This window comes from Leuciscus leuciscus (assembly GCF_965113295.1).
Source record: "Leuciscus leuciscus genome assembly, chromosome: 20".
Lineage (NCBI taxonomy): Eukaryota > Metazoa > Chordata > Actinopteri > Cypriniformes > Leuciscidae > Leuciscus > Leuciscus leuciscus.
Genome location: NC_138744.1, coordinates 5,847,164 through 5,869,861, shown reverse-complemented (window position 1 = coordinate 5,869,861; position 22,698 = coordinate 5,847,164). Strand labels below are relative to the sequence as shown.

General features: G+C 36.8%; 2 protein-coding genes across 2 annotated transcripts in view; one reads left to right on the top strand and one right to left on the bottom strand.

The window, feature by feature from the left end:
• adam22 (ADAM metallopeptidase domain 22) overlaps nt 1-22,698 on the top strand; it is a 67,661-nt gene that overhangs the window by 30,280 nt on the left and 14,683 nt on the right. The window contains exons 6-24 of the mRNA XM_082151040.1: nt 7,563-7,710; nt 10,734-10,803; nt 11,031-11,101; nt 11,939-12,013; nt 12,175-12,246; nt 13,374-13,540; nt 13,643-13,727; nt 13,824-13,908; nt 14,036-14,087; nt 18,246-18,345; nt 19,144-19,215; nt 19,306-19,398; nt 19,478-19,558; nt 20,027-20,077; nt 20,164-20,227; nt 20,603-20,708; nt 21,176-21,295; nt 21,369-21,537; nt 22,084-22,195. Of these exons, the coding sequence (XP_082007166.1) occupies nt 7,563-7,710; nt 10,734-10,803; nt 11,031-11,101; nt 11,939-12,013; nt 12,175-12,246; nt 13,374-13,540; nt 13,643-13,727; nt 13,824-13,908; nt 14,036-14,087; nt 18,246-18,345; nt 19,144-19,215; nt 19,306-19,398; nt 19,478-19,558; nt 20,027-20,077; nt 20,164-20,227; nt 20,603-20,708; nt 21,176-21,295; nt 21,369-21,537; nt 22,084-22,195 (1,793 nt within the window). The remainder of the gene's footprint in view (nt 1-7,562; nt 7,711-10,733; nt 10,804-11,030; nt 11,102-11,938; nt 12,014-12,174; nt 12,247-13,373; nt 13,541-13,642; nt 13,728-13,823; nt 13,909-14,035; nt 14,088-18,245; nt 18,346-19,143; nt 19,216-19,305; nt 19,399-19,477; nt 19,559-20,026; nt 20,078-20,163; nt 20,228-20,602; nt 20,709-21,175; nt 21,296-21,368; nt 21,538-22,083; nt 22,196-22,698) is intronic.
• On the bottom strand, nt 5,618-10,145 carry cldn12 (claudin 12). The gene is made up of 3 exons (XM_082148926.1): nt 10,006-10,145; nt 8,771-9,073; nt 5,618-7,750 (listed from the first exon to the last, which is right to left on the bottom strand). Exons 2-3 carry the CDS (start codon nt 9,045-9,047, stop codon nt 6,987-6,989), a joined length of 1,041 nt encoding a protein of 346 aa, XP_082005052.1. The 5' UTR covers nt 9,048-9,073; nt 10,006-10,145; the 3' UTR covers nt 5,618-6,986.

Below are 22,698 nucleotides of genomic sequence, written 5' to 3'. Positions count from 1 at the left end.
CTTCCGGTATGACAGTTTGTAATTTAAATTTTAAAGTCAATAAAGTCGCAGTTTGATGTAAAACTGTTGAGGTATACGACTGTGAAAATACGTAATTACAAAGACTACAAACCCAAAAGGGCGCACATGTGACGTCATACCTTTGTCTCAATGAATGAAGCTAACTTTACTGAAGCTAACGTCTGTCATTTTCTCTATAGTCTTACGTTATAAGACTTAAGTTATAATCGTAACGTTACGCCGTCATGCCTGAGTGTTTTGGTACCAGACTGCACACATACGTACATAGTGCGAGACGAGAGATGTAGTTCATTGAGCGATTTTCACATAAAACTAAATGTTACTCTTCTGTTTATGACAAACTGCGACTTTCTTGACTTTCATAATTATCTTTTAAATTGACAAACATCATATGTGTAATTCAGGGCACAGTTCAGACGGAATAAAAAGATAAGTTGTCTCTCGCCATTGACTACCATTCATATTTTTTCCGAAATAAGGTCCCATGAGCCGGAAGCGGAGGAAACTATACAGATGAAACTTTTTTGAAATTTTGGGGTGGGGGTTTGGTGACAGAGTAGTCCCATGAAATACGTGTCGTATATGTTTCTGGGGGCAACCGATAGGGTTTGGTAAAAAAACATTTAATGTATTATTTAAAGAAACTCCTGGTCTTGGCCATTGGTCCTCTGTGCACAGTTGTGTGACGCACTGGTTTGTGAGACTATTAGGCACCACATTTCAATCCGACTCGGAATACAAGTACATGAATTGTATTTCTGTTACCACAATGTGCGCTAAGTTCTAGTAAGGGTGGTCATGAGTAGTTTAAACAGCCTTCTAATGTTGGTGTAAGATGATGTTCCCCCACACACACACAAACTATGTCCTTGGATGAAACTACTTGATAGTGATTGTTTGAGGCAAGGAAATGACCCAGAGCAGTTTAACAGGGTTTTTCCTGTGCAGACAGGGCATAAGTTGACCGATAAGCCCATCACACAGTCGATAGAGACACCTGACTCTGCAAAAGCACAGCTATTATCTGCTAATGGCAGAATCCCACATGAACACTCCCAGCTCGACGAGGAGGGCATATCTGTGAAAGACGAGCTAATGCTGTGTCACTGAGAGGCACTAAGGTTTTAGAGAGAAAAATATCATTTCTTAACCTCAGAAAGGTGATCTGATTCATTAAGTGATTCACAGAGGAAAGTGCTAATGAAGAGATTTGTGTCATTTAGAGCAAAGGTGAAAGGCTGAAATGTTAAAGCTCTCTTATTAATAGGAGAATGAAACCTGCTTAGTGACACAGAAGGGAGTTTATGATCCATCTACAGTTTGCTTTTATCTGTCAGTGCTTTGTTTTATCTGTCACAGTCGTATATTATAAATCTTTATTTGTGCAATCAGAAGTGTCTTTAAGGTAATAGTCAGAAGTTATTTAAATATATAATACAATCACTTCAGCATCACACACACACATATTGGGCCCGATTTTAACGATCTGAAACGCAAGTAACTTTGTGGGCGGGTCTTAGGCGCTGTTGCTATTATACCGGTGGGATAAATGACTCTTGCGCCCGACGCAAATCTTTACTCATAGGTGTGGTTTGGGCGTAACGTGAAATAAGCCAATCAGAGCGACATCTCACATTCCCTTTAAGAGCAGGCGCGCTTGTTCCATGGCGGATTGCTATTATAACGACGGATTTGCCAGGCGCACGCCAGGAGCGGTTCATAGCTGAGGAGACCGACGTTCTCGTCAGGGCCATAAAAGACAGAGAAGTGACATTGTATGGGGTTGGAGAAACACACCAAAATAAGCTTCGGTTAAACAGGCGTATGATAATTTGGGTAAATGTGTAAGCTAGATTTATGCTTTTATAATTATCTTTCTATCAAAAATGAAAACTGCTGCTTCTGTGTAGATGAGAGAATCAAAGTGTATGCGCGTTGTGCACACGCTACATTGATTATGGCCAAGCATGCGCCCTTAAAATAGCATATGAATATCATGCGCTACACGACTGACTTTAGACTAGGTTTCTCCTGGTCAGTGGCGGAATTGTTTTCTAAACCTGCAAAATAGCACCAGGGAACGTTTGCGCCGGAACACGCCTCCTCTTTTCCCTGGGGAGCGCAAGTGCATTTCCTAGTTTACCGACGTGCGTCTGTGGAGGGAAAAGTCCGCTGTGCGCGGGTGCAAAATAGGAATGATACATGCATCGGTCTACAAAGTCAATTGCGCTGGGTGCAAGATAGGGCCCATAATGTATATACTATACATTTATTAAATTACATATATGTGTGTGTGTGTGTGTGTGTGTGTGTGTGTGTGTGTGTGTGTGTGTGTGTGTGTGTGTGTGTGTGTGTGTGTGTGTGTGTGTGTGTGTGTGTGTGTGTGTGTGTGTGTAATTAATAAATGTATATGTATACATTTAATTATTTTCTTAATTTTATATATATTATTTCCGAAAATAAAGTGCAACATAAAAAATTGGCACTTTAAGTGTAGACAGATTAGTTGATTATAATGGGAGCAATAGTTTTTGATAGTTTTTTTGTATATGCATCTCAAGACCTTTGTATCTGATGTTACTGATTCCTAGTTTACCTCCTAGTTAGTAGTTTTTCCACTCCACAACTGCCTTTTCCTCTGGTAATGTGTGGAATGGTTGTCTTCTTCCGGTTGTTGAGTAATGCCAAAAATGAGTAAAGCTTTGTCAGCTTGTCTCATGAGCATCTCACCCTTTTATTTATCGTCTTTATCCTGATGGTTTGGTCATGTTTAATATATCAACCCCATGACCTTGCGTGTTGTTGACCTCAGCAACAGGGCAGTCCTCTTATCTGATTCATTCAGACACAAACTAGAGGGGCAGTATCGTCCTGTTCACCATATGGCACATGCATCTGTCATCCGCCTCACACTGCAGCAGGGGACATGAAAACATGTCCCTCTTTGGCCTCTGTAGCGTCTCTCAGTGCTAGATGCTGCACAAAGCGATTCATAATTCCAAAGTAAAAATGTTAAATCCTTTCAATCATTCATCAAAATATAGCTACTATATTTTTCAATTGATGTCAGCTCGGCTTTAACTCTAAGCCAAATAGCTAAGAATACACAGTATATTTACAGATAGCTTATTACAATGTAGCTTTTCTAAAATCTTTCACAGTAAAAAATAAAAAATAATAATAATAAATTATATATTTAACAATAAATGTATGTTTTTTAATAATGATTTTTTTTACACTTCTGTTTTACTGTATTTTTGATCAAATAAATGTAGCCTTTTTAAGAGTTCTTTCAAAATTATACAAAAAACTAATTGACCCCAGATTTTGAACAGTAGTGTATTTTATTATAATATAATATTATTGTTTATATTTATTAATAATAATACAAATTTAACAGGAATTTAATTCTGGTTAATGTTAAGTTATAAATGTTAAGGCAGTTATAGCAAATACAGATATATTAAAAAAGAAGCACTTTTGAGATTCATTGAGGTGCTCCCAAATTTATTGTAGTTGTTTGTGATGCCAAACTTATTCTCTGGATATACACACATTTAATTTGTAATTATGTAATAAAAATCTAATATTGATATATATGCAATTAATTAAATCTTACGCGTGCCGGACTGTCAGGCTGATAGTGTTGGGGGTGGGAGATTGTCTCAGGAACACCCCACCCCCTCAACATCCTTAACACACTTTCCCCCCAAAAAAAGAGAAAGTGTGCCAACCCCCAACCTGCTTTCTATTCATGATCTAGTCCCCAAGAGAACACACACACACACACACACACACACACACCCTCCTCTGATCCAATACAGAAAACCCCATCTTATTTTAAGCCAGTACATCTGATAGGCCATCTGCGTTATACGGCTAATCCTTCACAAAATGCTGCTTCTCATACGCGAGTGTATGGGGGGTGGAGCAGAACAGCCTCCACAGAAACGAGGTCTGTGTCTCCCTCATCTTTCTTATCTAGCGCACTGATATTCCCCACTGGCAGCATGTGGACGCGTGCAGGAGTGTGGTGTTCCTGTAGCTCAGCTGCTAGAGCATGGTGCTTCCAACGACAAGGTCAGGGACGTATAAATGCCTGATAAACGTACCTCCAATGCACTGTTAGTCACTATGGATAGAAGTTTCTGCCAAATGCAGTGATTTAATTGTTAAATATTGGGAGTTTCATGTCAGCTTGTGTTTAAGACTGACTGGCTCTGTTAGCCTTGCTAACTTTCCGAAGCAGCTTCCCGAATTAAATGGATCCTCCTAAGTGACTGATTTAAAGGGATAGTTCCTCATGTTGTTCCAAATCTGTATGAGTTTCTTTCTTCTTGAATGCAAAAGAAGATATTTTAAAGAATGTTGGAAACCATACGGTTGATGGCACTCATTGATTGACATAGTATTTTTTTTGTCTTGCTATTGAAGTCAGTGGGTTCCACCAACTAACTGCTGTTTACCAACATTCTTTAAAATATCTTCTTTAAAAAAAGGTCCAATGTCTTTTTCCTGAGTCCCTTTCAAATTGAGCCGCTTTCTGTTGGTCGTGGTAAATTTAAATTTTGTGTGGGTAAATTTTCCACCCTCCTGTGAAAATCCCTATTGCATGGATTCCCGTTAAAATTACTGGATTTTGCCCACAAAAATTTCCCAAACAATGGTAAATGTGACTGCTCCTTTAAAACACTCTGGCATATAAAAAAAAATAGAGCTCGAGAGAAGCAACTTTCATTTGATTTCAGTAGAATTTGCATGGATTTAGCATGTCCCTATGCTTTCGACATTGTACTCTACCAAGCATAAAATACATAGAACACACAAATATTGGGTAAAATATGAATAAAATATTGGATACCCAATTGGTTTAACCAATATTTATTCATAAAACTTTTATTGAATTATAATCAATATTTTTTTTCTTGATTTGCTTCAAATGTAATATTTATCTTAATGTTTTTCATGTTATTTTGACAAACATATTCTAACCTCATCTTTTGAGCTTTAATAGAAATATAACATTTAAGCACATATCATGAATAGTCAATAAATTAAGTTTAGCTTCATCGCCATGCTTCTAGATTTGGGGACAAAATTACACCCTGTATGAGATAAATAAATCAGCAAGTTACTAAACACTATGTCTAAATCATATTCAGTGACCTTCAGTCCTTCACTAATTATTGATTTGGACAAAAATATTTCAAACCTAGAAAACTTTGAATGTGTAATGTTTTCATGTTTATTATTGTTTGCTTATGTAATGCAGGGATTCCCAAACTTGACAAAACCTAAAATATCAAATGTCAATAATTTTATTTTGATAGTTTTTATTTTGAAATAATTTATTCACTTTAATTAAAAAAAAATATGATTTAATTAATCATTAGCTTTTCATCAACTCACAATCCCCCTATAGTTATTTCATTAACCCCAGTTTGGGAAATATTTTAAACAAGTTAGATCAAAAGTAATATAAAAGTAGTCAGAATACATTACATGTAATACATTACATTAGTAATCTGCCCAGCACTGTTTACCCAAGCAAAGCAACTGTGTCTTGCATTTCAGCAAATCGAAGCAGAACATGTCATTCAATAAATTGCATTTTAATAAAAAGAGCATTCAAGACATTAGTAGTCCATATACTATGTAAAAAAAACATTAATTAAAATTAACATTTTGCAACAGAGCTTTGCAGAAAAAGGCCAAATGAAATAGATCTGTGCAATATTTCATAGGCAATGCAAGACACTATTTGTTTTTAAGACATTAGTGTTTTTCTCTTATTTCATTAATGGAACATGTGACTACATAACAGTAAACAAACATTACTATGAGTTACATTGCGGTGACTTCTCTGGTGTGGGACCTTTAAAAAGCAACAACAAAAACATTTGCACTAAAAAGAAGAGACTAGAATGTAACGTGTTTCATTAAAGGTATGTTGCTCATGTGAGGCTTATTACTACGCATAAATCAAAAAGTGGAAGTACAGTCTTGATAAGCGTAGTGAAACTTTTCAAAGGCATCAGGCAGAGACGAGTAACATGAGTTAAACTACAAGGTCATTTTCTAAAACCTGCAAACTCTTCTTCAATGTATAAAAAGACACAAAAACAGAGACCCTATAATGTCAGTGTTCATTTAGCATTTTGACCATTTTTAAACTGAAAACAGAACAGAAATTAAAAGAAAAGTTTCTGTCAATTTCAAACATTATAAAAAACAGCAGGTCAAAATTATTTATCCTTCACATATTGTCATGTAACAACCACACAAAGCAAAAAAATTAAATAAAATAAAAGATATGATGTTCAGGTATTAGAACAATAGAGCAACGTATTCTCTAAACCGCAAATGTGGAACTTCATGGCACTGACATTAATACAAGCCACAGAGATGAGTGTAAGCAGTCAGTGTACGTTGCATCTCTTTCTAATAATTAATAATCACATTTAAATATTAGTAGGCGTATTCACAAACAAGTACAGTGCTTAACATCAACAATAAGTTCAGTGTTAGTATTGAGGTTTAAAAGCATAATAAAGACATCAGGGTCATGAAACATGAGCAAAGTTATTTTCTGTGTAAATCAAACATAAACCAGTCACACTAAATTGAATGCAACATACTCAGTGAAATTATGAACAGTTTACACAGAAATGTGTTTTGCTTGTGTTTTAAGAATAAAGCACATTAAGAAAGTGATGCTCAACTTCCTAATTCCACTTGTGTTATCGCTTTCATGACCATTTTTCCCTTTTTTTTGTGGCTATTTTTAGTGCTATAACTAAGAGGCACCTGCTATATCCAGTGAAAAAAGGCGTTTCTTTCAATAATACCCATTTTGTTCACTTCAAACTGACCATCACAGCTATTTTCTCATTTCTAATAAATAGAAACATAATAACAGATTGACCTCTTTGATTTAAAACAACTGTGAACACCCTAACTCAGTGTCAGTCTGTGAGGACAGGAATGTCAATCTCAATGCCTGACATATGGGAGCGTGTGGAATAGCGGTGCCCGGCATATCTCTGCGAGGGGGCGTAGCTCTGCGAGGGGGCGTATCCCTGAGAAGGTGCGTATCCCTGAGAAGGTGCGTAGCTTTGAGAGGGGGCGTAGCCATATGCTTGTGAAGCGCCAACTTCTGAGCCATAACCGTCAGGCATAGACATCTGTTGCATATAGATGTGTGGCGGCATAGGCTGTGTCGGTACAGGTTGGTACCCCTGTGCTTGGACAAAAGCGGGGGCATCCAAAACAGCTGGAGGGAAGTTCTGGGGGGCGTATGTCATGGGAGAAGGCAAGCCGTTGGTCATGAGGGGCTGCGCGGAGGGGCTGTTGGCCATTAAGGGCACTTCAGGGAGAGGTAGCCAGAAGGGTGAAGGCAGTTTTTTACACATGCAATACCACATGAACATCAGCAGGGCAGCTAAGATCAGACCACCAGCGCTGCCGATGGCCACATACACCCCAAACTCAACGGCAAACAGATTTTCGTAGCGCTCGTTAAGGGCGCGCGTGTGGAACAGGAACCAGACGGAGGGTGGCATGGCGATGGCCCCACCTAGAAACAGAAGCATCGCAGCTACTAGGTGGCAGCCTGAACTGTTGACCAAGCAGCGCGAGTTCTTGATGTCATCAGGAGTTTTGGAGCAGCAAGCAGTTTTACACATGCCAGTGAGACAGAGCAGAAGAGCCAAGCTGGAAAACAGCAGACCTGTGCAGAGAAGAGGTTGACGTCAACATTTAAGAATAAACTTTGGGCCCTATGATTTCCACGATACAGAAAATGTGGAAGGAATTGTGGAATCCAGTCATAAAAGTGGCAAAATTTGTTGAGCTGTACACTTAATCAAATTGTGATATGGACTTTATGGAGCATGGACATGTCTGTGAATGTTAAATCACAAAAAGACTGCTATTTAAAAATGAGGTCTGCATGTGAATGTGCGAAACTGCGCCGCTCATTCACACAGACTGTAGTTTCGTCGACTACACACTTTGAAGCATGCGTGATGCTCGTGGTGTTTTCAGTGTCTGCCATTGCACTATTATACGAGGACATGAACACCAGAGCTACTCTCGAGTCACTGTACCTGCATTTCACCATTTCATTTGATCAAACTACTGTCACACACTTACACTCAAAGGTCTTAACTGCAATCCACCAAAATAAGTTGTTTAACTTTGATGAAAATTATGACAGTAATATTACTGTTGTACAGTACAATGTACTTCTCAAAATAATTACAATAATATTAATACAGTTAAAGAAACATTTAAGGAATATCACAATTTTTCATTTATTTAAAAAAAAAATTAAAATTTAATTTAAACAGTAAACCTGTTGTGCAGCCACAGTTTGCCAACATTTTTTATTTGTTAACATTTTATTTGATCTTATTTATTTTACAAGATTAATTATGCAATCATATGACTGCCACTATTTTTGATAATAAATGTGTATAAGATCATAAACAGAATCCAGAAAAATGCAGACAACAGAATAAAAAAATAAAAAAAACATTTCACAAGAAACTATTATTGTTAAAATGTTAATAAATTATAATTTTATATATTGCTACGTTTTATGAATTAAAAAGATTAGACATCATTTTGATTAAAAAAATTATATTAAACTAATAAAATGGAATCCAGAAAAATTAAAACAGATAACACACACATATGGCCCTATAAACTGACAAGCAAAGTCACTGAACACATCATGAGCACCTACCAGTAGGTAAGCAGAACTGTAGCAGTCTGAGGTCCAACTGATCTACTTTAGAGTACCAGTCCGCATCAAAGTAATAGCAACCCGTAGAACCATCTCGCTGCACACACTTGGTCCACAGGCCGTCGTACACGGTCACGTTTTTGGCATTGCGGTTGAAGGTAAGCAGGCGTGTGGTTCTCCACTGAGGAATGAGCGTAGCGACGGTCAACCCACCCACCGACAGCATCGCCACGATGAAGGCGAAGGCATTGGTGGCGTGAATGTCACGACAAGACATGGCTGGAGTCAGGAAAAACTGGAATCCTTGTGGGGAAGAGATAAGAAAGGACATTGTTAATCTTAATCAAGAAGAATGAAAAGAGAAAGGGTAACATGTTGAGAGTCATTTGCAAAAGTTTGCTTACAAATTGAAAATTGAATTAGGCTACCAGTGCATGGAAATACGAAAGGTGTACTGCAGTTCTGCACTGTTGTATGAGAACTGAACTGAGCTGGACGATTACATCATGTTTTGCAGAACTGCTTTATAGATGAAATTAACTAATTTAATAACTGATGATCTTTACAACGCAACTGAATCAACACTGAACTGACTTGCATTCAAAATGCATAATTTTCCTGTCATCACTGTAAAGTTACCTTGAAACAATCTGTATTGTATAACGCCCTATATAAATATAGGTGACTTGATTTGACTACTGGAAATCTTACTGTAATATACCCTCCCTCACAGACATACGGTAAAGATGAGTCAAAAAGGGTTAAGTGATGATTGCATTGCTTAAACATGTCGTGTTTAAGTACGAGTGTGTATATAAGTGTTAATGTAAGTTATGTACCTAAGAGTAGAGTGTATGTAGACTACAATAAATGTCTCTTGAGTTTATGTACAATAGACGTGTAACGTTACTCCGTATATGGAGAGTAAATGTCATTACAACAACAGATGTGAGACAATCGCATCTCTGTCAGGAGTTTCTTACTTAATGTATCAGTTTATCACAAGCGATATATTACTTCTATTGAAGCTATTTTTCTGTATTTCACGGGCTCAACATTGTTGTTTAGGTTTACGGTGTGTTTTGATTCCAGATGTTGTTTGGTTATGATTTATTCAAGAGTATATTCGAGCGCTAACTAGCTAATTTTAGCTAACTGCTAACTTTACGATACAACCTGTTGCGCATTAATTTCATCTTAGTGACGCTGTCAGGACCAATATATCTCACACATACCTGATTAACAGTGAATTTTAAATGACTATTTTGGTGATATAACAGTCATTTTCTCACACAATCGGTGATCCTCGGCGGCCCCGTACCGTCGTGTTGTGTTTATAAGGAGAACTCACAGTGTGGGTGCGGTGCTGCATGACGTCACGTGCGCGCTCACATGCTGATATCGTTCATAGAAACCGTGCAATAAGCTGGATAAATATTACAAAATAACTGTGTGCGAATCATACAGTGGTATTTAAAAAGGCAATTTTGTTGTTATTTTCAACGACGCAGTCTGGAGTTTCTTCTCGCTCTAATCAAATTGTATTTTGGCACCTGCAAAAAACGGTAGTCAAAAGGTTTATCTTCCACTTCATTTTTATTTATTGCACCTTATTTTAAATTTTCTTGCCCATTTCTATACAATAAACTTGCTGTCAAACTTGTGAATACTTCTCAGGGTGGCTATATATTTGGTTATATTTCGATATATTTTTGGGTACAATTTTGGATACAAAAGATCTTTTGGGTAAAATAATTAAACAGCAAAAAACTTACTTACAATATATTATAAATATTAAACATTTGTTTAGGCCAACAAACATTGCAATTAATAGTTTTGGAAATCTGACTGTTGCTTTATTAAATGTGATCTCTTTCTTATACAGATTGAGCACTGTGCCTCATCAAATTCACTAAGTGTTATGTGGGAGTATTTGACACATAATCATATTTCCTCTCTGTAGGAGGAGATTCATGTGCACATGATTTATCAGTCTCATAGTTTGGACGCCCCAGAGGACTTCATTTCTGCAGGTAACAGCCATTCTCCTGTTCAGGTTTCAACCATTATATATATATATATATATATATATATATATATATATATATATATATATATATATATATATATATATATATATATATATATAGCATGCCATGTATACACTATAAATCAGGGTCCATGGGGGATCAATTAGTTAGTTAAGTTTGCATACACTCTGTGTTCAACTGTCCTTACTGATAGTTAATGTTTGTTTAAGTTCATCTGGCAGAGTCACCATTCCAGAACCCTCCACTGTTCAGTGCCGCCCACAGGAGGAAAAAGAGACAGGTGTGTGTACTGTGTTCAAAACACTTGTGGGACATTGTGTGTGTCTGAGCATTCATTCTGATGTGATTTCAATGCTGTTGTAAGTTCTGCTCTCTCTCTCTCTCTCTCTCTCTCTCTCTCTCTCTCTCTCTCTCTCTCTCTCTCTCTCTCTCTCTCTCTCTCTCTCTCTGTTTCATCTGTCTATCTTTTTCTCACCATCTCTGCTCCTCTCATGAAATATTTAGAGCAGGGCTGTATGGCAGTAATGTATAGATCAGCTGTTCCTCTGCAGTAACCATGTCTTGCATGCTGCAGGGTGATGAAATGAAACATGTTTGTCACTAGGTTTGGGAGTCGAGAACAGTTCTAATTCAAAACAGGTTCCTTTAAAAAAAAAAAAAAATATATATATATATATATATATATATATATTTGAATAGAAGGATGTATGTTTATTCTGCATTCTTTTAATTATGTTGATGGAACGCTATAACAAAATATGAATAATATTGCGGTATGCACATCTGTGCCACTTTAAACTTTGCTGTTGTCGTGAAAATGTGTTGGTGCATGTCAGACTGAACGTGTGATACATTGTTTTTTGGAATTAAAAGTTATTTTTGAATTATTATGCTTTGTTAAGAGTTCATAACAGGCTGCTGATGGTATTGAATGCATTAAGATTACTTTCCACACTTTTTAATTTTTTATTTCTTCTTCAAAACTACTCAAAGAATCATTCATGTAATCATTAGGGAACACAATTGATTCCAGATCTCATCCCTTGTCACTATCTCAGAACTCATCAGAGCCTTAAACTACAGGAAAATAATGCACAATGTCAAATTTCTCACACAGATATCGCGAAATCCACGGAGTGTTGCAGATGAGACCAAATATGTAGAGCTGATGGTCATAAATGATCATTTAATGGTAAGATGAGTGACAGTCCATGATTGACCTAATTATTAACCAACCTAGATGAGAACCTAGATCAAGTCCAGTGTTCTATGCACTTTATCATTGTTTTTTTTTTTTTTTTTATGGCTGTAATGCATTAATTTTATTATGCATTCATGTTCATTTTCCCCCAGTACAAGAAGCATCGCCTTTCCGTTGGACAAACAAACAACTATGCCAAGTCTGTTGTAAATATGGCTGATCTGGTAAGTTGCTCATATTATATACATTTAACGGTCTTTTTTTATTTATTTGAATTATGTTTGGTTTTATGCCGGGTTCAGACTACACAATCAAAATGTCTGTTACGATAGTCACTGTGTAAGATTATGTAGTTTTGACTCCTAAATCCTTGTTTATGTCATGGACAAGAAACATATCACGACCAGATATAACGACCAGTCATCGCTTGCCATCTTTAACAACTTGTGTGATGTCATCGAGAAGGCGGAACTAGCGAGAATGGCTACCGAAGCGGGTAGCTGAAGCGCCTCCGCTATCGTTCGCCAGTATTTATCTATTTTCACTCTGTCATGGTAGTCCGTCGAGGACACATCATAAAGACAGGATTATTGTTGCCATTGCTTTCCTCCATTGCATAATTCCACCTAGCAGCACCAATACCATTGTCTTTCTTTCATTTCGCCATGTTTGAAAGCTATGTACGCAAGAGCTTCTGTGCTCCTATTGGTCAACGTCACACATGTGACTTAACCTGTTGTGGAGGACAGAATATTTATGTTGTGAAGCATTACAGATGCGGCATTGGTTGTTATCCACTATGATAAAAAACGATAAAACGATTGGAATGAGATAAAACGATCGATTCTTGCTTCCACATGCACATACGACACCCTACGTCAAATGGATCGTGCCAAAATCAGGCTGATATTGTGGTCTGAACCCAGAAGAACAAATAAACAGATAATATTATAACTGCAGAAGGCTGATCCTCATCAGTTTCTCAAGACAAACAGAGCAGGCTGACACTCTTGTCATGAGCGGCTTTATCTGCTTGTTTGTCAGTCTGTCTGCCCTTGACAGTCCCATAAACATTCCTCCATCTCTCTCTCTCTCTCTCTCTCTCTCTCTCTCTCTCTCTCTCTCTCTCTCTCTCTCTCTCTCTCTCTCTCTCTCTCTCTCTCTCATGAGAGACAGCTGGCATTTGGCTGCTTCAGCCTGTTGTTTATTATGTCAAAATGAGCTCTAGAAAGAAAAAGATCCATCATTCTGCAGTCGTCACATGTGTCCTTTGGATTCAGAATTTCATGGAAGAGATGCAATTCTTCATTCACCTGTTGTTAATAAAGACATACTTTTTTTGTATCTTCAGTATTTCAAAGAGCAACTCAACACTAGAATTGTCTTGGTTGCAATGGAAACGTGGGCGGCAGACAACAGGTTTAACATCAACGATGACCCCATGGTGACATTACGAGAGTTTATGAAGTACCGAAGAGACTTTATTAAAGAAAAGTGTGACTCCGTTCACCTTTTCTCGTGAGTTATAAAGAAAACACACACACACACATACACACAGCAGACATTATTTTTATGATCATGTGAAAGGACATTTCTAATGAGTTATCTGTCTGCCTCCAGGGGCAACCGTTTCCATAGCAACTGGGGAGGAGCTTCATACATGGGCGGAGTCTGCTCGCTTACTAAAGGAGGCGGAGTCAATGAGGTTTGTGGTTATGGAAGATGCTTTTTAGTAATGAAAATTAATCTGTTTGTCAGTATCAAAGGCATTTTATTTGGGTGTTTTTTTCTGATTTGTTAGTATGGAAAGGAAATGGCCATAACTCTCGCTCAGTCACTGGGACAAAATATCGGCATCTTTTCTGATAAGAAACGCATTTTAAACGGTGAGTGTTCTCATTTCTTATTCTAACCTTTATATTTTTCACACGTGTACTTTGGCAGTAAACACAGGAGTACTCACACATACAGTCTCTCATAGATTTTCCACTGTAATCCGTCTTTTCCACACAGGGGAATGCAAGTGTGAAGATAAATGGTCTGGCTGCATAATGGATGATGTTGGGTAAGTTTCTAATAAAGCAGATTTCCCAGATCTCCTAACACACATAACTCACTTAAGTTTTGAGACCCTATTGGAAATGCATATTAGTCTTACTAAAACAGCCTGTCATGCTTTGTGCTGAGTCTGTGTTCCTGTGTTTTGTTGCTTTAATAACGTTACATTAAATGTAGTCAAAGTAACAGTGAAATTTGTGCCACTCGCTGATCCATAACGCTTTCTGTCACATCAGATGTTGTTGACTGGCAGCAAGTAAGAAACTGAGACAGATTTAAATGCAATTTCTCATGAAAGTCCACTAGGTGGCAGTAAATAATTTGGCATCTCAATTCATCTGTCTCGGTGCTTATTCATATCTGTGTCCTGTTTTCATTTTCATGGGAACCTCACAGACTGTTGATGGGTGGGCAGATTAGCAGTTCAGTCTGTGAGGGTGAATCTCACAAAACCTTCCACAAAATATGCACATTTCAGAATCGCATTTCTCCCTATAATCAATTCTTATTACTGTAATGCCAAAAATAACCTAATTCTTATTCCTGTTTGTATATATCTATATCTATATATACATACATACATATATATATATATATATATATATATATATATAATTGTTGTTGGTTTTTTTGTTTTGTTTTTTGATATTGGGGTAAAATAAGACGTTTTTGTGAGACTGACCAATGAACTCCTGTGTAAAATTAGAACACAATATCCTCAACATTTAATGAGAATGAGAAAGTGTTATTGATCATATTAGTCCAATTTTCTATTTTTGGCTCTTGATTGCTATTGATGTTGATTCAGCCATGACATTTCACATGTGGACACTGACATTTCACTGTTCATGATTCAAATTCATCCTGGATCTTTTTAAGTGATCTTAACATACACAAACCGTGTTTGTCAGTGTCAAAGTGAAAAATCGAATGATCAGACGTAACAAAGCACAACTGATAATTAGTATTTATGCCTAAAATAGTCAAAAAAAATTCACAATGGTCATGCGAGAAATGCCGTGATGTGAGGTGATCAGATAAGTGTGATGTGATAAGTGTTTGTTCATGTCACAGTGTGCGTCTGTGTGTGTTGGTTTGTCTTTATCCATGTGTTTTAATACCTTTTGCGTTTCCCCTTGTTCCCGAATGGGACAGCAGGTGAGCAGACGCTTGGCTGTGTCATGCTACTCGCTCGTGTCCTGTCGACCAGTCAGCTGCTGAGTCACTTCAGCCTCGCCCCCCTCACTCCATCTAATAGCATTATGGCCTTAATTTTATTCAGTCAAGAGTGCAATATGGCGGAAGTGCATTATGTTGGAACATTCTGCAGTTTCCTGTGTGCTCTCTTAAATTTTTTCACTGATTTTTTAATTCGGCCGACAGCTCATAGTGGGACATGTTTCATTAAGAGGGGATTTTGGGGATTCTCTCATTTTAAAGGGGTCATATCATGCATTTTTAATCCTTTATTTTGTTCCTGATAATATTAGCTAAGGTCTTTCAGTATTTTTCACCCTCTCTCTGCCCCCTAAACATTTTTTTGGGGGATTTGTTGTTAGGTCCAATATAGTTTGAACTAGTCCATTATTAAATAAAACCCTTTTTGCATAAAACAAACAAAAAATGTGCCAGATAAAGTAGATGAACACATTGGCATTCTTATGTGGTTATAATAACCATGGAAGTTTTTGCAGCATAGTTTAAAAATATATATTTTTGGAATGTAGAGGAGGTGTTGAGTTCCCAAACATATAGTAAATAACTCATTTTCCGTGATATAACCCCTTTAAACAGTTTAAGCAGTCATTCACACTCAGAACAGAACAATCATGATTTCACGCTAATGCCTAATGTCATAAAGCCTGCGTGAGACACACACAGTCTACCTTCAAACACAAAACTCTTTTATAATACAATTATATAATAAGAATTATGATGACAAAAGTGACTGACACCTGTCATCTGATATATGTAATGGCTTACTGACAGGACGTTAGCTGAAATTCACACCGGCACTCTCAGTGTGTGTTCACCCTCCGTCTTGCTGTGTGCTTAGCTTCTCAAAAAAAGACTTCTTCTCTTCACAAGTCATGTTTCAGAACACATTTATTAGTCATTAACTTTTTTTTTTTTAAATCAATGCAAACATTTCCACAACTCCTTCAAACTTGAATATCATTTGTAGAAGTTCCTAAACTGAGAGAAAAAGTGTTGTAATCACCACACTAAGCTAAGCTCTTTCTCACTATCAGGAGAATATGGGACTATTGGGACAAAAAGTCCAAACTTCTGAGTATGAGAAAGTCCTCTGGTTCCAACATGCACATATATATGTTGTAGTTGGGTTGTTTTTGATATATATATATATATCTCCATCATTTCCTGAAAGCTACAGCACACTCTCACGGCTCATGTTATTAACACCAGTATCAATGGCCTTTCAGACAGACACGCTCATGTTGATCTGTCTCTCCATTGATAGATGTTTTGATGAGTTTTATTTTCCGTGCAGCCTGCATGTCCGATCTGATCCACTAACTCCAGTGTTAATGTGGCAGGATATGTTGTGTTCTCTGTTTTCCCCCTTTAAGTTTGTCTTCCTGCTGTTAAAAATCCTGTGAAAATGTCTGCAACACTTTAAAATTAATTACCATGCTCGAGCAGGTAAGAAAAGGTGCCCTGAAATTACAGGAACACACTCAGCGTCTGGTAAATGAAGAGTAACCATTTGTACAAGGCATAATGTGAGAAATGCACTTATTGATTTGCAGCCTGCGGTTAAAGCTTCCTGAAACTGCATTGTTGCAGATTGTTACAGATTGGAATAGTGCTTACTGCTTCGCAAAGATCTCTGCAGGATATTGAGGGCAGCGACCCGGCTGATACAGGCTAAGCAGTATTCAGCGTTCTCCTGATACTGTACGATTTAACCATACAGCCACACCTCTGTTTACAAGTGGAAAAATTGTGATTTACATCAATAGTCGATGGATAGCTAAAGCTATGAAAGTGTCATCAGAATCTGAGAGGATTCGCCTAAAAAGAGAGTGATTTGGGTCATTTATTTGGACCAGGGTTTCCCAAACTAGGGTTCGGAAACTATGTAGGAACTGCAGGGGGTTTGAGAGTTGATTAAAAGATTACAAAATTATTAAATCATTAAAATAAGTCATTATAAATAAATACTTAAAAAAAAAGAAGAAAATCTATCAAAATTAAAGGATGAAATATTGACCATTAACCGACATCAGAGAACCATGAACATGCAAACGTGTTAAATTAATGAAATATTGATTTAAAATCTCAGGGGGACCTCAAGTAAATATTAAATTCAAAGTGCTTCGGCTGGCAAATAAATTGGGGAATCCTGGTTTTAGAGCATAGATATAAATACACAGATTCTACAATTAGCAACTGTTATTTATATATAATGCAATACACAGCACATCCAACATATTTAAAAGGTCAAGATCTGCCTGTAAACACATGACAGGGAATTGACAGATTCTTCCATTTTCACCCAATTTGGTTGTTGTGGTCCTTGTGTTTGTATGGTGTGTTTGGTTTGTTAGTCTGAGTCCTGCCCTCTGCTGGTCTGAATGAAACCGAGTCAATAGCCACTGACAGCATTCAGCGTGACCAGTTCATGTTAAACCTATTTTCTATCCCGAGACCATAATTTTTAGCAGTAATATGCCCCGTTAAAAGTGCCCCGTGACCACGTTTACATAAACATTTTGATTTTGTGTCATGTAAACGTGATTTAACTTGATTGCCATAAACCAATCTGCATAAGGCATTTCCCTGTAATAATCAGAAATGCTATACTTTTTTATTTGGTATTGGAATATCCATATTCATTTACATCTACACATGGCCAAAAAAAACAAAAAAAAAATCCTCTACTGGTAAGCACTTCCAGTATTTCAATACGTGAGTGGGAAAAGAATCTGCTTGTCAGTTTTTTGTGCAGTAAATGTGAATTATGTGCATGTAAACGTGGTTACTGAGGTAAGAATAGTTGCTTTTCAGTATAAGCTCAATGTGAATTTGATAGTGTTACAAACACTCATTTTTATAGCCTGTAAAATATAGTTTCAGCTGCTGTGTTAATCAAAGAAAATTAGGCATTATGACTCTTGTGCTTTGTGGTTCTCTGTAACAGCTTCTACTTACCCGAGAGATTTTCTGACTGTAACGTGGAAGAGTTTCATGATTTTCTGAACAGTGGAGGTGGTGCGTGTCTCTTCAACAAACCTTCAAAGGTAAACCCACTTCAGTTCTGTCTGAGTTCATACTAGCATTTACTTTCCTTAGCACACCACTAAGCCCACATGGAATCTGCACCCACAGAACTTTAAACACAGTGCCACAGATTTCCACAAAATTGGAATTCTCTTTCACAAAGTTTTCTACGTACACTTTCATTCAGGAAGTTTTTTTAAAAGACATTTGCATTATATTGATCAAAAGTGACTGTAAATGCTTATATTCCAAAAATGATATTTAAAATAAATGCTGTTCTTGTGAACTTTATGTTCGAAGAATATGTGGAGAAAAACGTGTCATGGTTTCCACAAAAATATATTGATGATAATAATAAGAAATATTTCAGCATATAAGAATGATTTCTAAAGGATCATGTGACAATGAAGACTGGAGTAGTTCAGCAGTGTCATCACAGCAATAAATAAAATTTGAAAAATATATTAAAATGTGCACTGTGTATAATTATTTTGAATATATAAATACACACACATGCATGTATATATGTAAGAAAAATTTGTTATTTATACATATGATAAATTATGTATAAATATATATACAGTATATACATGCAAATATTTCTTAAATATATACATGCATATGTGTGTATTTATATACAAAATAATTATAACCAGTACACACGCATTTTGGATGCGATTATTCACGATTAATCGTTGCCCAGCACTAGTATATTAAAATAAGTAATATATGTGAAATAATATTAGTGCAATAAATGGTGCAAAATAACAGAGTTCTTTTTTCTCTCTCTTTTTTTATTTTAATTGTATCTTCTGTAGCTCTTGGATCCTCCAGAGTGTGGAAATGGTTTTGTGGAGGCAGGAGAGGAGTGTGACTGTGGAAGCCCAGCCGTGAGTGATCTTACATCAACATCATGATCACAATAGTCTGACTCTGCTTATGTAATCAGCTTTTTTTCTTCTTCTTCTGTCTCTATGCAGGAGTGTGCTAGAGAAGGGGAAAACTGCTGCAAGAAATGTATGTTGACGCAGGGAGCCAAATGCAGTGATGGTCTCTGTTGTAAAAACTGCCAGGTAGGCGCTGAGTCGTACAAGAAAAATCTCCAGCCTTCTGTTTGTGTGATTTTTAATGATCTTTGTGCTGTGTCTGTAGCTGGAGTTTATGGGTGTAATTTGTCGTGAGGCTGTCAATGATTGTGACATACAAGAAATGTGCACTGGGAACTCCAGCCAGGTGAGGACACAACACATCCTACAGCAGTAGAATTAATGGACTAATACAACAGAGTCTATCCTGGAACAACATTCCAATCAACCAATCAGATTTGACGGACAAGTTTACCAGCTACCAGTGTCAAGTTTAGGTTTACAACCAGGGTTGGGTGCTTATACATCAGTGTTATAAATGTTACATCTCATTTCCCTCTGATTTTAGGGAGAAGTTATGGGTAGGGGGTAGGACTAAATTATCAGACAGAAATGTTGTTCCAGGGTCAACAAAATATGTTGATTCAGAAACATGTCTTACTTGGCAAAATCACGGTGACCAGCACCGCATATGACATATGAACTATGTGCATACTGCATACATTTAAAAATAGCAGATAGTGTGACTCTTTTACTTTCCTGTAGTGAAGAATTTTTAATGGTATATGTTATATTTATAGTGTAAATAACTTTTTTTTTCTTTTTTTTTTTACAGTGTCCTCCAAACCTGCACAAGATGGATGGGTACACATGTGAGAAAGACCAAGTGCGTTTTTAAATATGAAATATATATTAAATATAGTTACAATTTATATTATGTGACCTATTTTTGCTCATTTGATCTCATTTCAGGGAAGATGTTTCAATGGCAGATGCAAAACCAAGGACAGGCAGTGCAAGTACCTCTGGGGAGAGAGTGAGTGACAGTTATTTTAGGATTATTTATATACTATTAGAGTATTTGCTTTTATTTAATATTTTTAGTTTTCATTTTAGTTTTAGTCATTTATGTCCTTTTGTCCTTTTTGTTAGTTTTTTTTTTATATTTCCATTTAGCTTTCAGTTTCAGTTTGACGTTGAAGTTAGCTGCCAAGGCAACATTTAGTATTTTTATCTAAGTCTTTCATCTTATACATATATATATTCAATCACTAAAAACTTTTTTTTATAGTTTTAGTTAACGATAATAAAACTGGTGGGTGTGACATCACTTCCTGCTGTTTGAAATATATTTTTTGTTGTTGGTGTGTGGTTCTGGTGTGATTATGATCTGATGTTTTTGTTTTAAAAGAAGCAACATCGGCTGATAAGTTTTGCTATGAGAAGCTCAACATTGAGGGCACAGAGAAGGGCAACTGTGGACGTGACAAAGACACCTGGATTCAGTGTAAAAAACAGTGAGTTTGACCGGCATAAGAGGTTATTACATGAAAGTAATGGATAATGAATTTCCATGACAGGTTCATGCATATAAAATTACACTTAGAGGTAGGGTAAAATATGATTTAATTAAAAAACAACACATAAAATTTTTTTTTTGTTTGTTATACTGGTTAAAACGTTCTTCACATCCTGATAGCAATCAATAATAGAAGTGGTCTAAATAATAAAACATGTACATACAGTATATCTTCTGTGGAAGTCTCAGGACCAAAAATATTTTGGTCCAATCATTGCATTCGGTCCGAAATGAATCTGCAGCAGTCAGGTGTTAAAGTAATACTTGTTAAAGTGTTTTAAGTAAGATTATTTTAATTACTAGTAGTGATCACATTTGAGTTAAGTCATTAAAGCATGTCTAGGATGTGTAGGATCATTTAACTTGGAACAGAGATTAAAAAAGTGTGCACATGTGTGTTTTCAGGGATGTAAACTGTGGATACCTGCTCTGCTCCAACATTTCTCCAGCACCCAGACTAGGAGAGTTACAGGGAGGTTTGACTTCTTTCTCTGTGGCCCAGCACAGCGCCTCACTGGACTGCAGGTACAGTCAGAGACACTCACTTCAGGTTTCTATGTGTTGATTCATTTTCCTAAAGTAAGTGTGAATGTTTCAGTGGAGGGCATGTGCTGATTGACGGCGACACTGATCTGGGATACGTAGAGGACGGAACGGCATGTGGGACGGATCGCATCTGCTTTAACCACAAATGCCTGCCAGTGCAGGAGTTCAACTTCAGCACGTGCCCTGGCACCAATGAAAGGGTGATCTGCTCTGGACATGGGGTGAGAGATTATGTGTGGTTTGAACGGGGACAGTTGTGTCACCCACTGATCCAGCTTCAGTTGAAATGATGATAAGACCTGAAACATGCAATAGAACAAAGCTAAAAATACATTTTGACAAAAAAACAAAAAAAACATAAAATTTGTATTGTTAAATATAATTTTATTACGAATATATGAATAATAATAATAAGAGAATAATAATTTATCCAAATTCAATTAAAAATAAACATTTTAAGTAACTCTTAAATAGCATAAATCAAATTTTATTTTCTTCTCAAATCATGGTGTGGGTCGGATTGAACTCCTCTAAAGGCCTTTTTTTTTTTAACACTAAATGTGTGTTTAATGCCCCTAATATGTAAATAAACAATTCACTGATTCAAGTCCCTGCATGTTCTGCAAGCAAAAGATTTAGTTGAAATGCTGCTGAACAATACTGTGTGTGTGTGTGTGTGTGTGTGTGTGTGTGTGTGTGTGTGTGTGTGTGTGTGTGTGTGTGTGTGTGTGTGTGTGTGTGTGTGTGTGTGTGTGTGTGTGTTATAGGTGTGCAGTAATGAGCTCAGGTGTGTGTGTAACCTGGGCTGGGCAGGTGAGGACTGTAACTCCACCTCTCCTTTGAGTTACCTGCTGGTGCGTCCCACAGCCAAAACATCAGGTAGGCCAAACTTCCACTTTCCCTTAGACTTCACACAGAACCAGTCACAGTTCCACTACTCAGAGATCCTTTACCAGCATGCATTACAAAAAAGCTGATGACAGAAGACATGGTGGTTATGTGTAAAGGCTCCAGCAAGTTTGAACTCTTCATTACTCTTCAGAACAGAGGTGCCATTTCTGAACATATTTCATAGGTCATTTCTATAAAACAAATAACATATGTCAAAATTAATAAGAATAAAATTAATTAAAAAAATTATAATAATACAATTATTAAAAAGTAATAAGCCATGTGATGCAGTGCATTACAGCGATTTTATCACTGATAAGATGCTTTCTTAAGCACAACATGAAACCGTGGCACCAGCAATAGGCACTGAAGGATTTTTATTTCATTTTAATTTATTTTGTCAACAGCATAGAATTTCTTGGTTATTTACTAGACATTTTACATCAGATTATTTCTTACATTAAATATTTTGGTTAGGTTTGGGCTGTTTG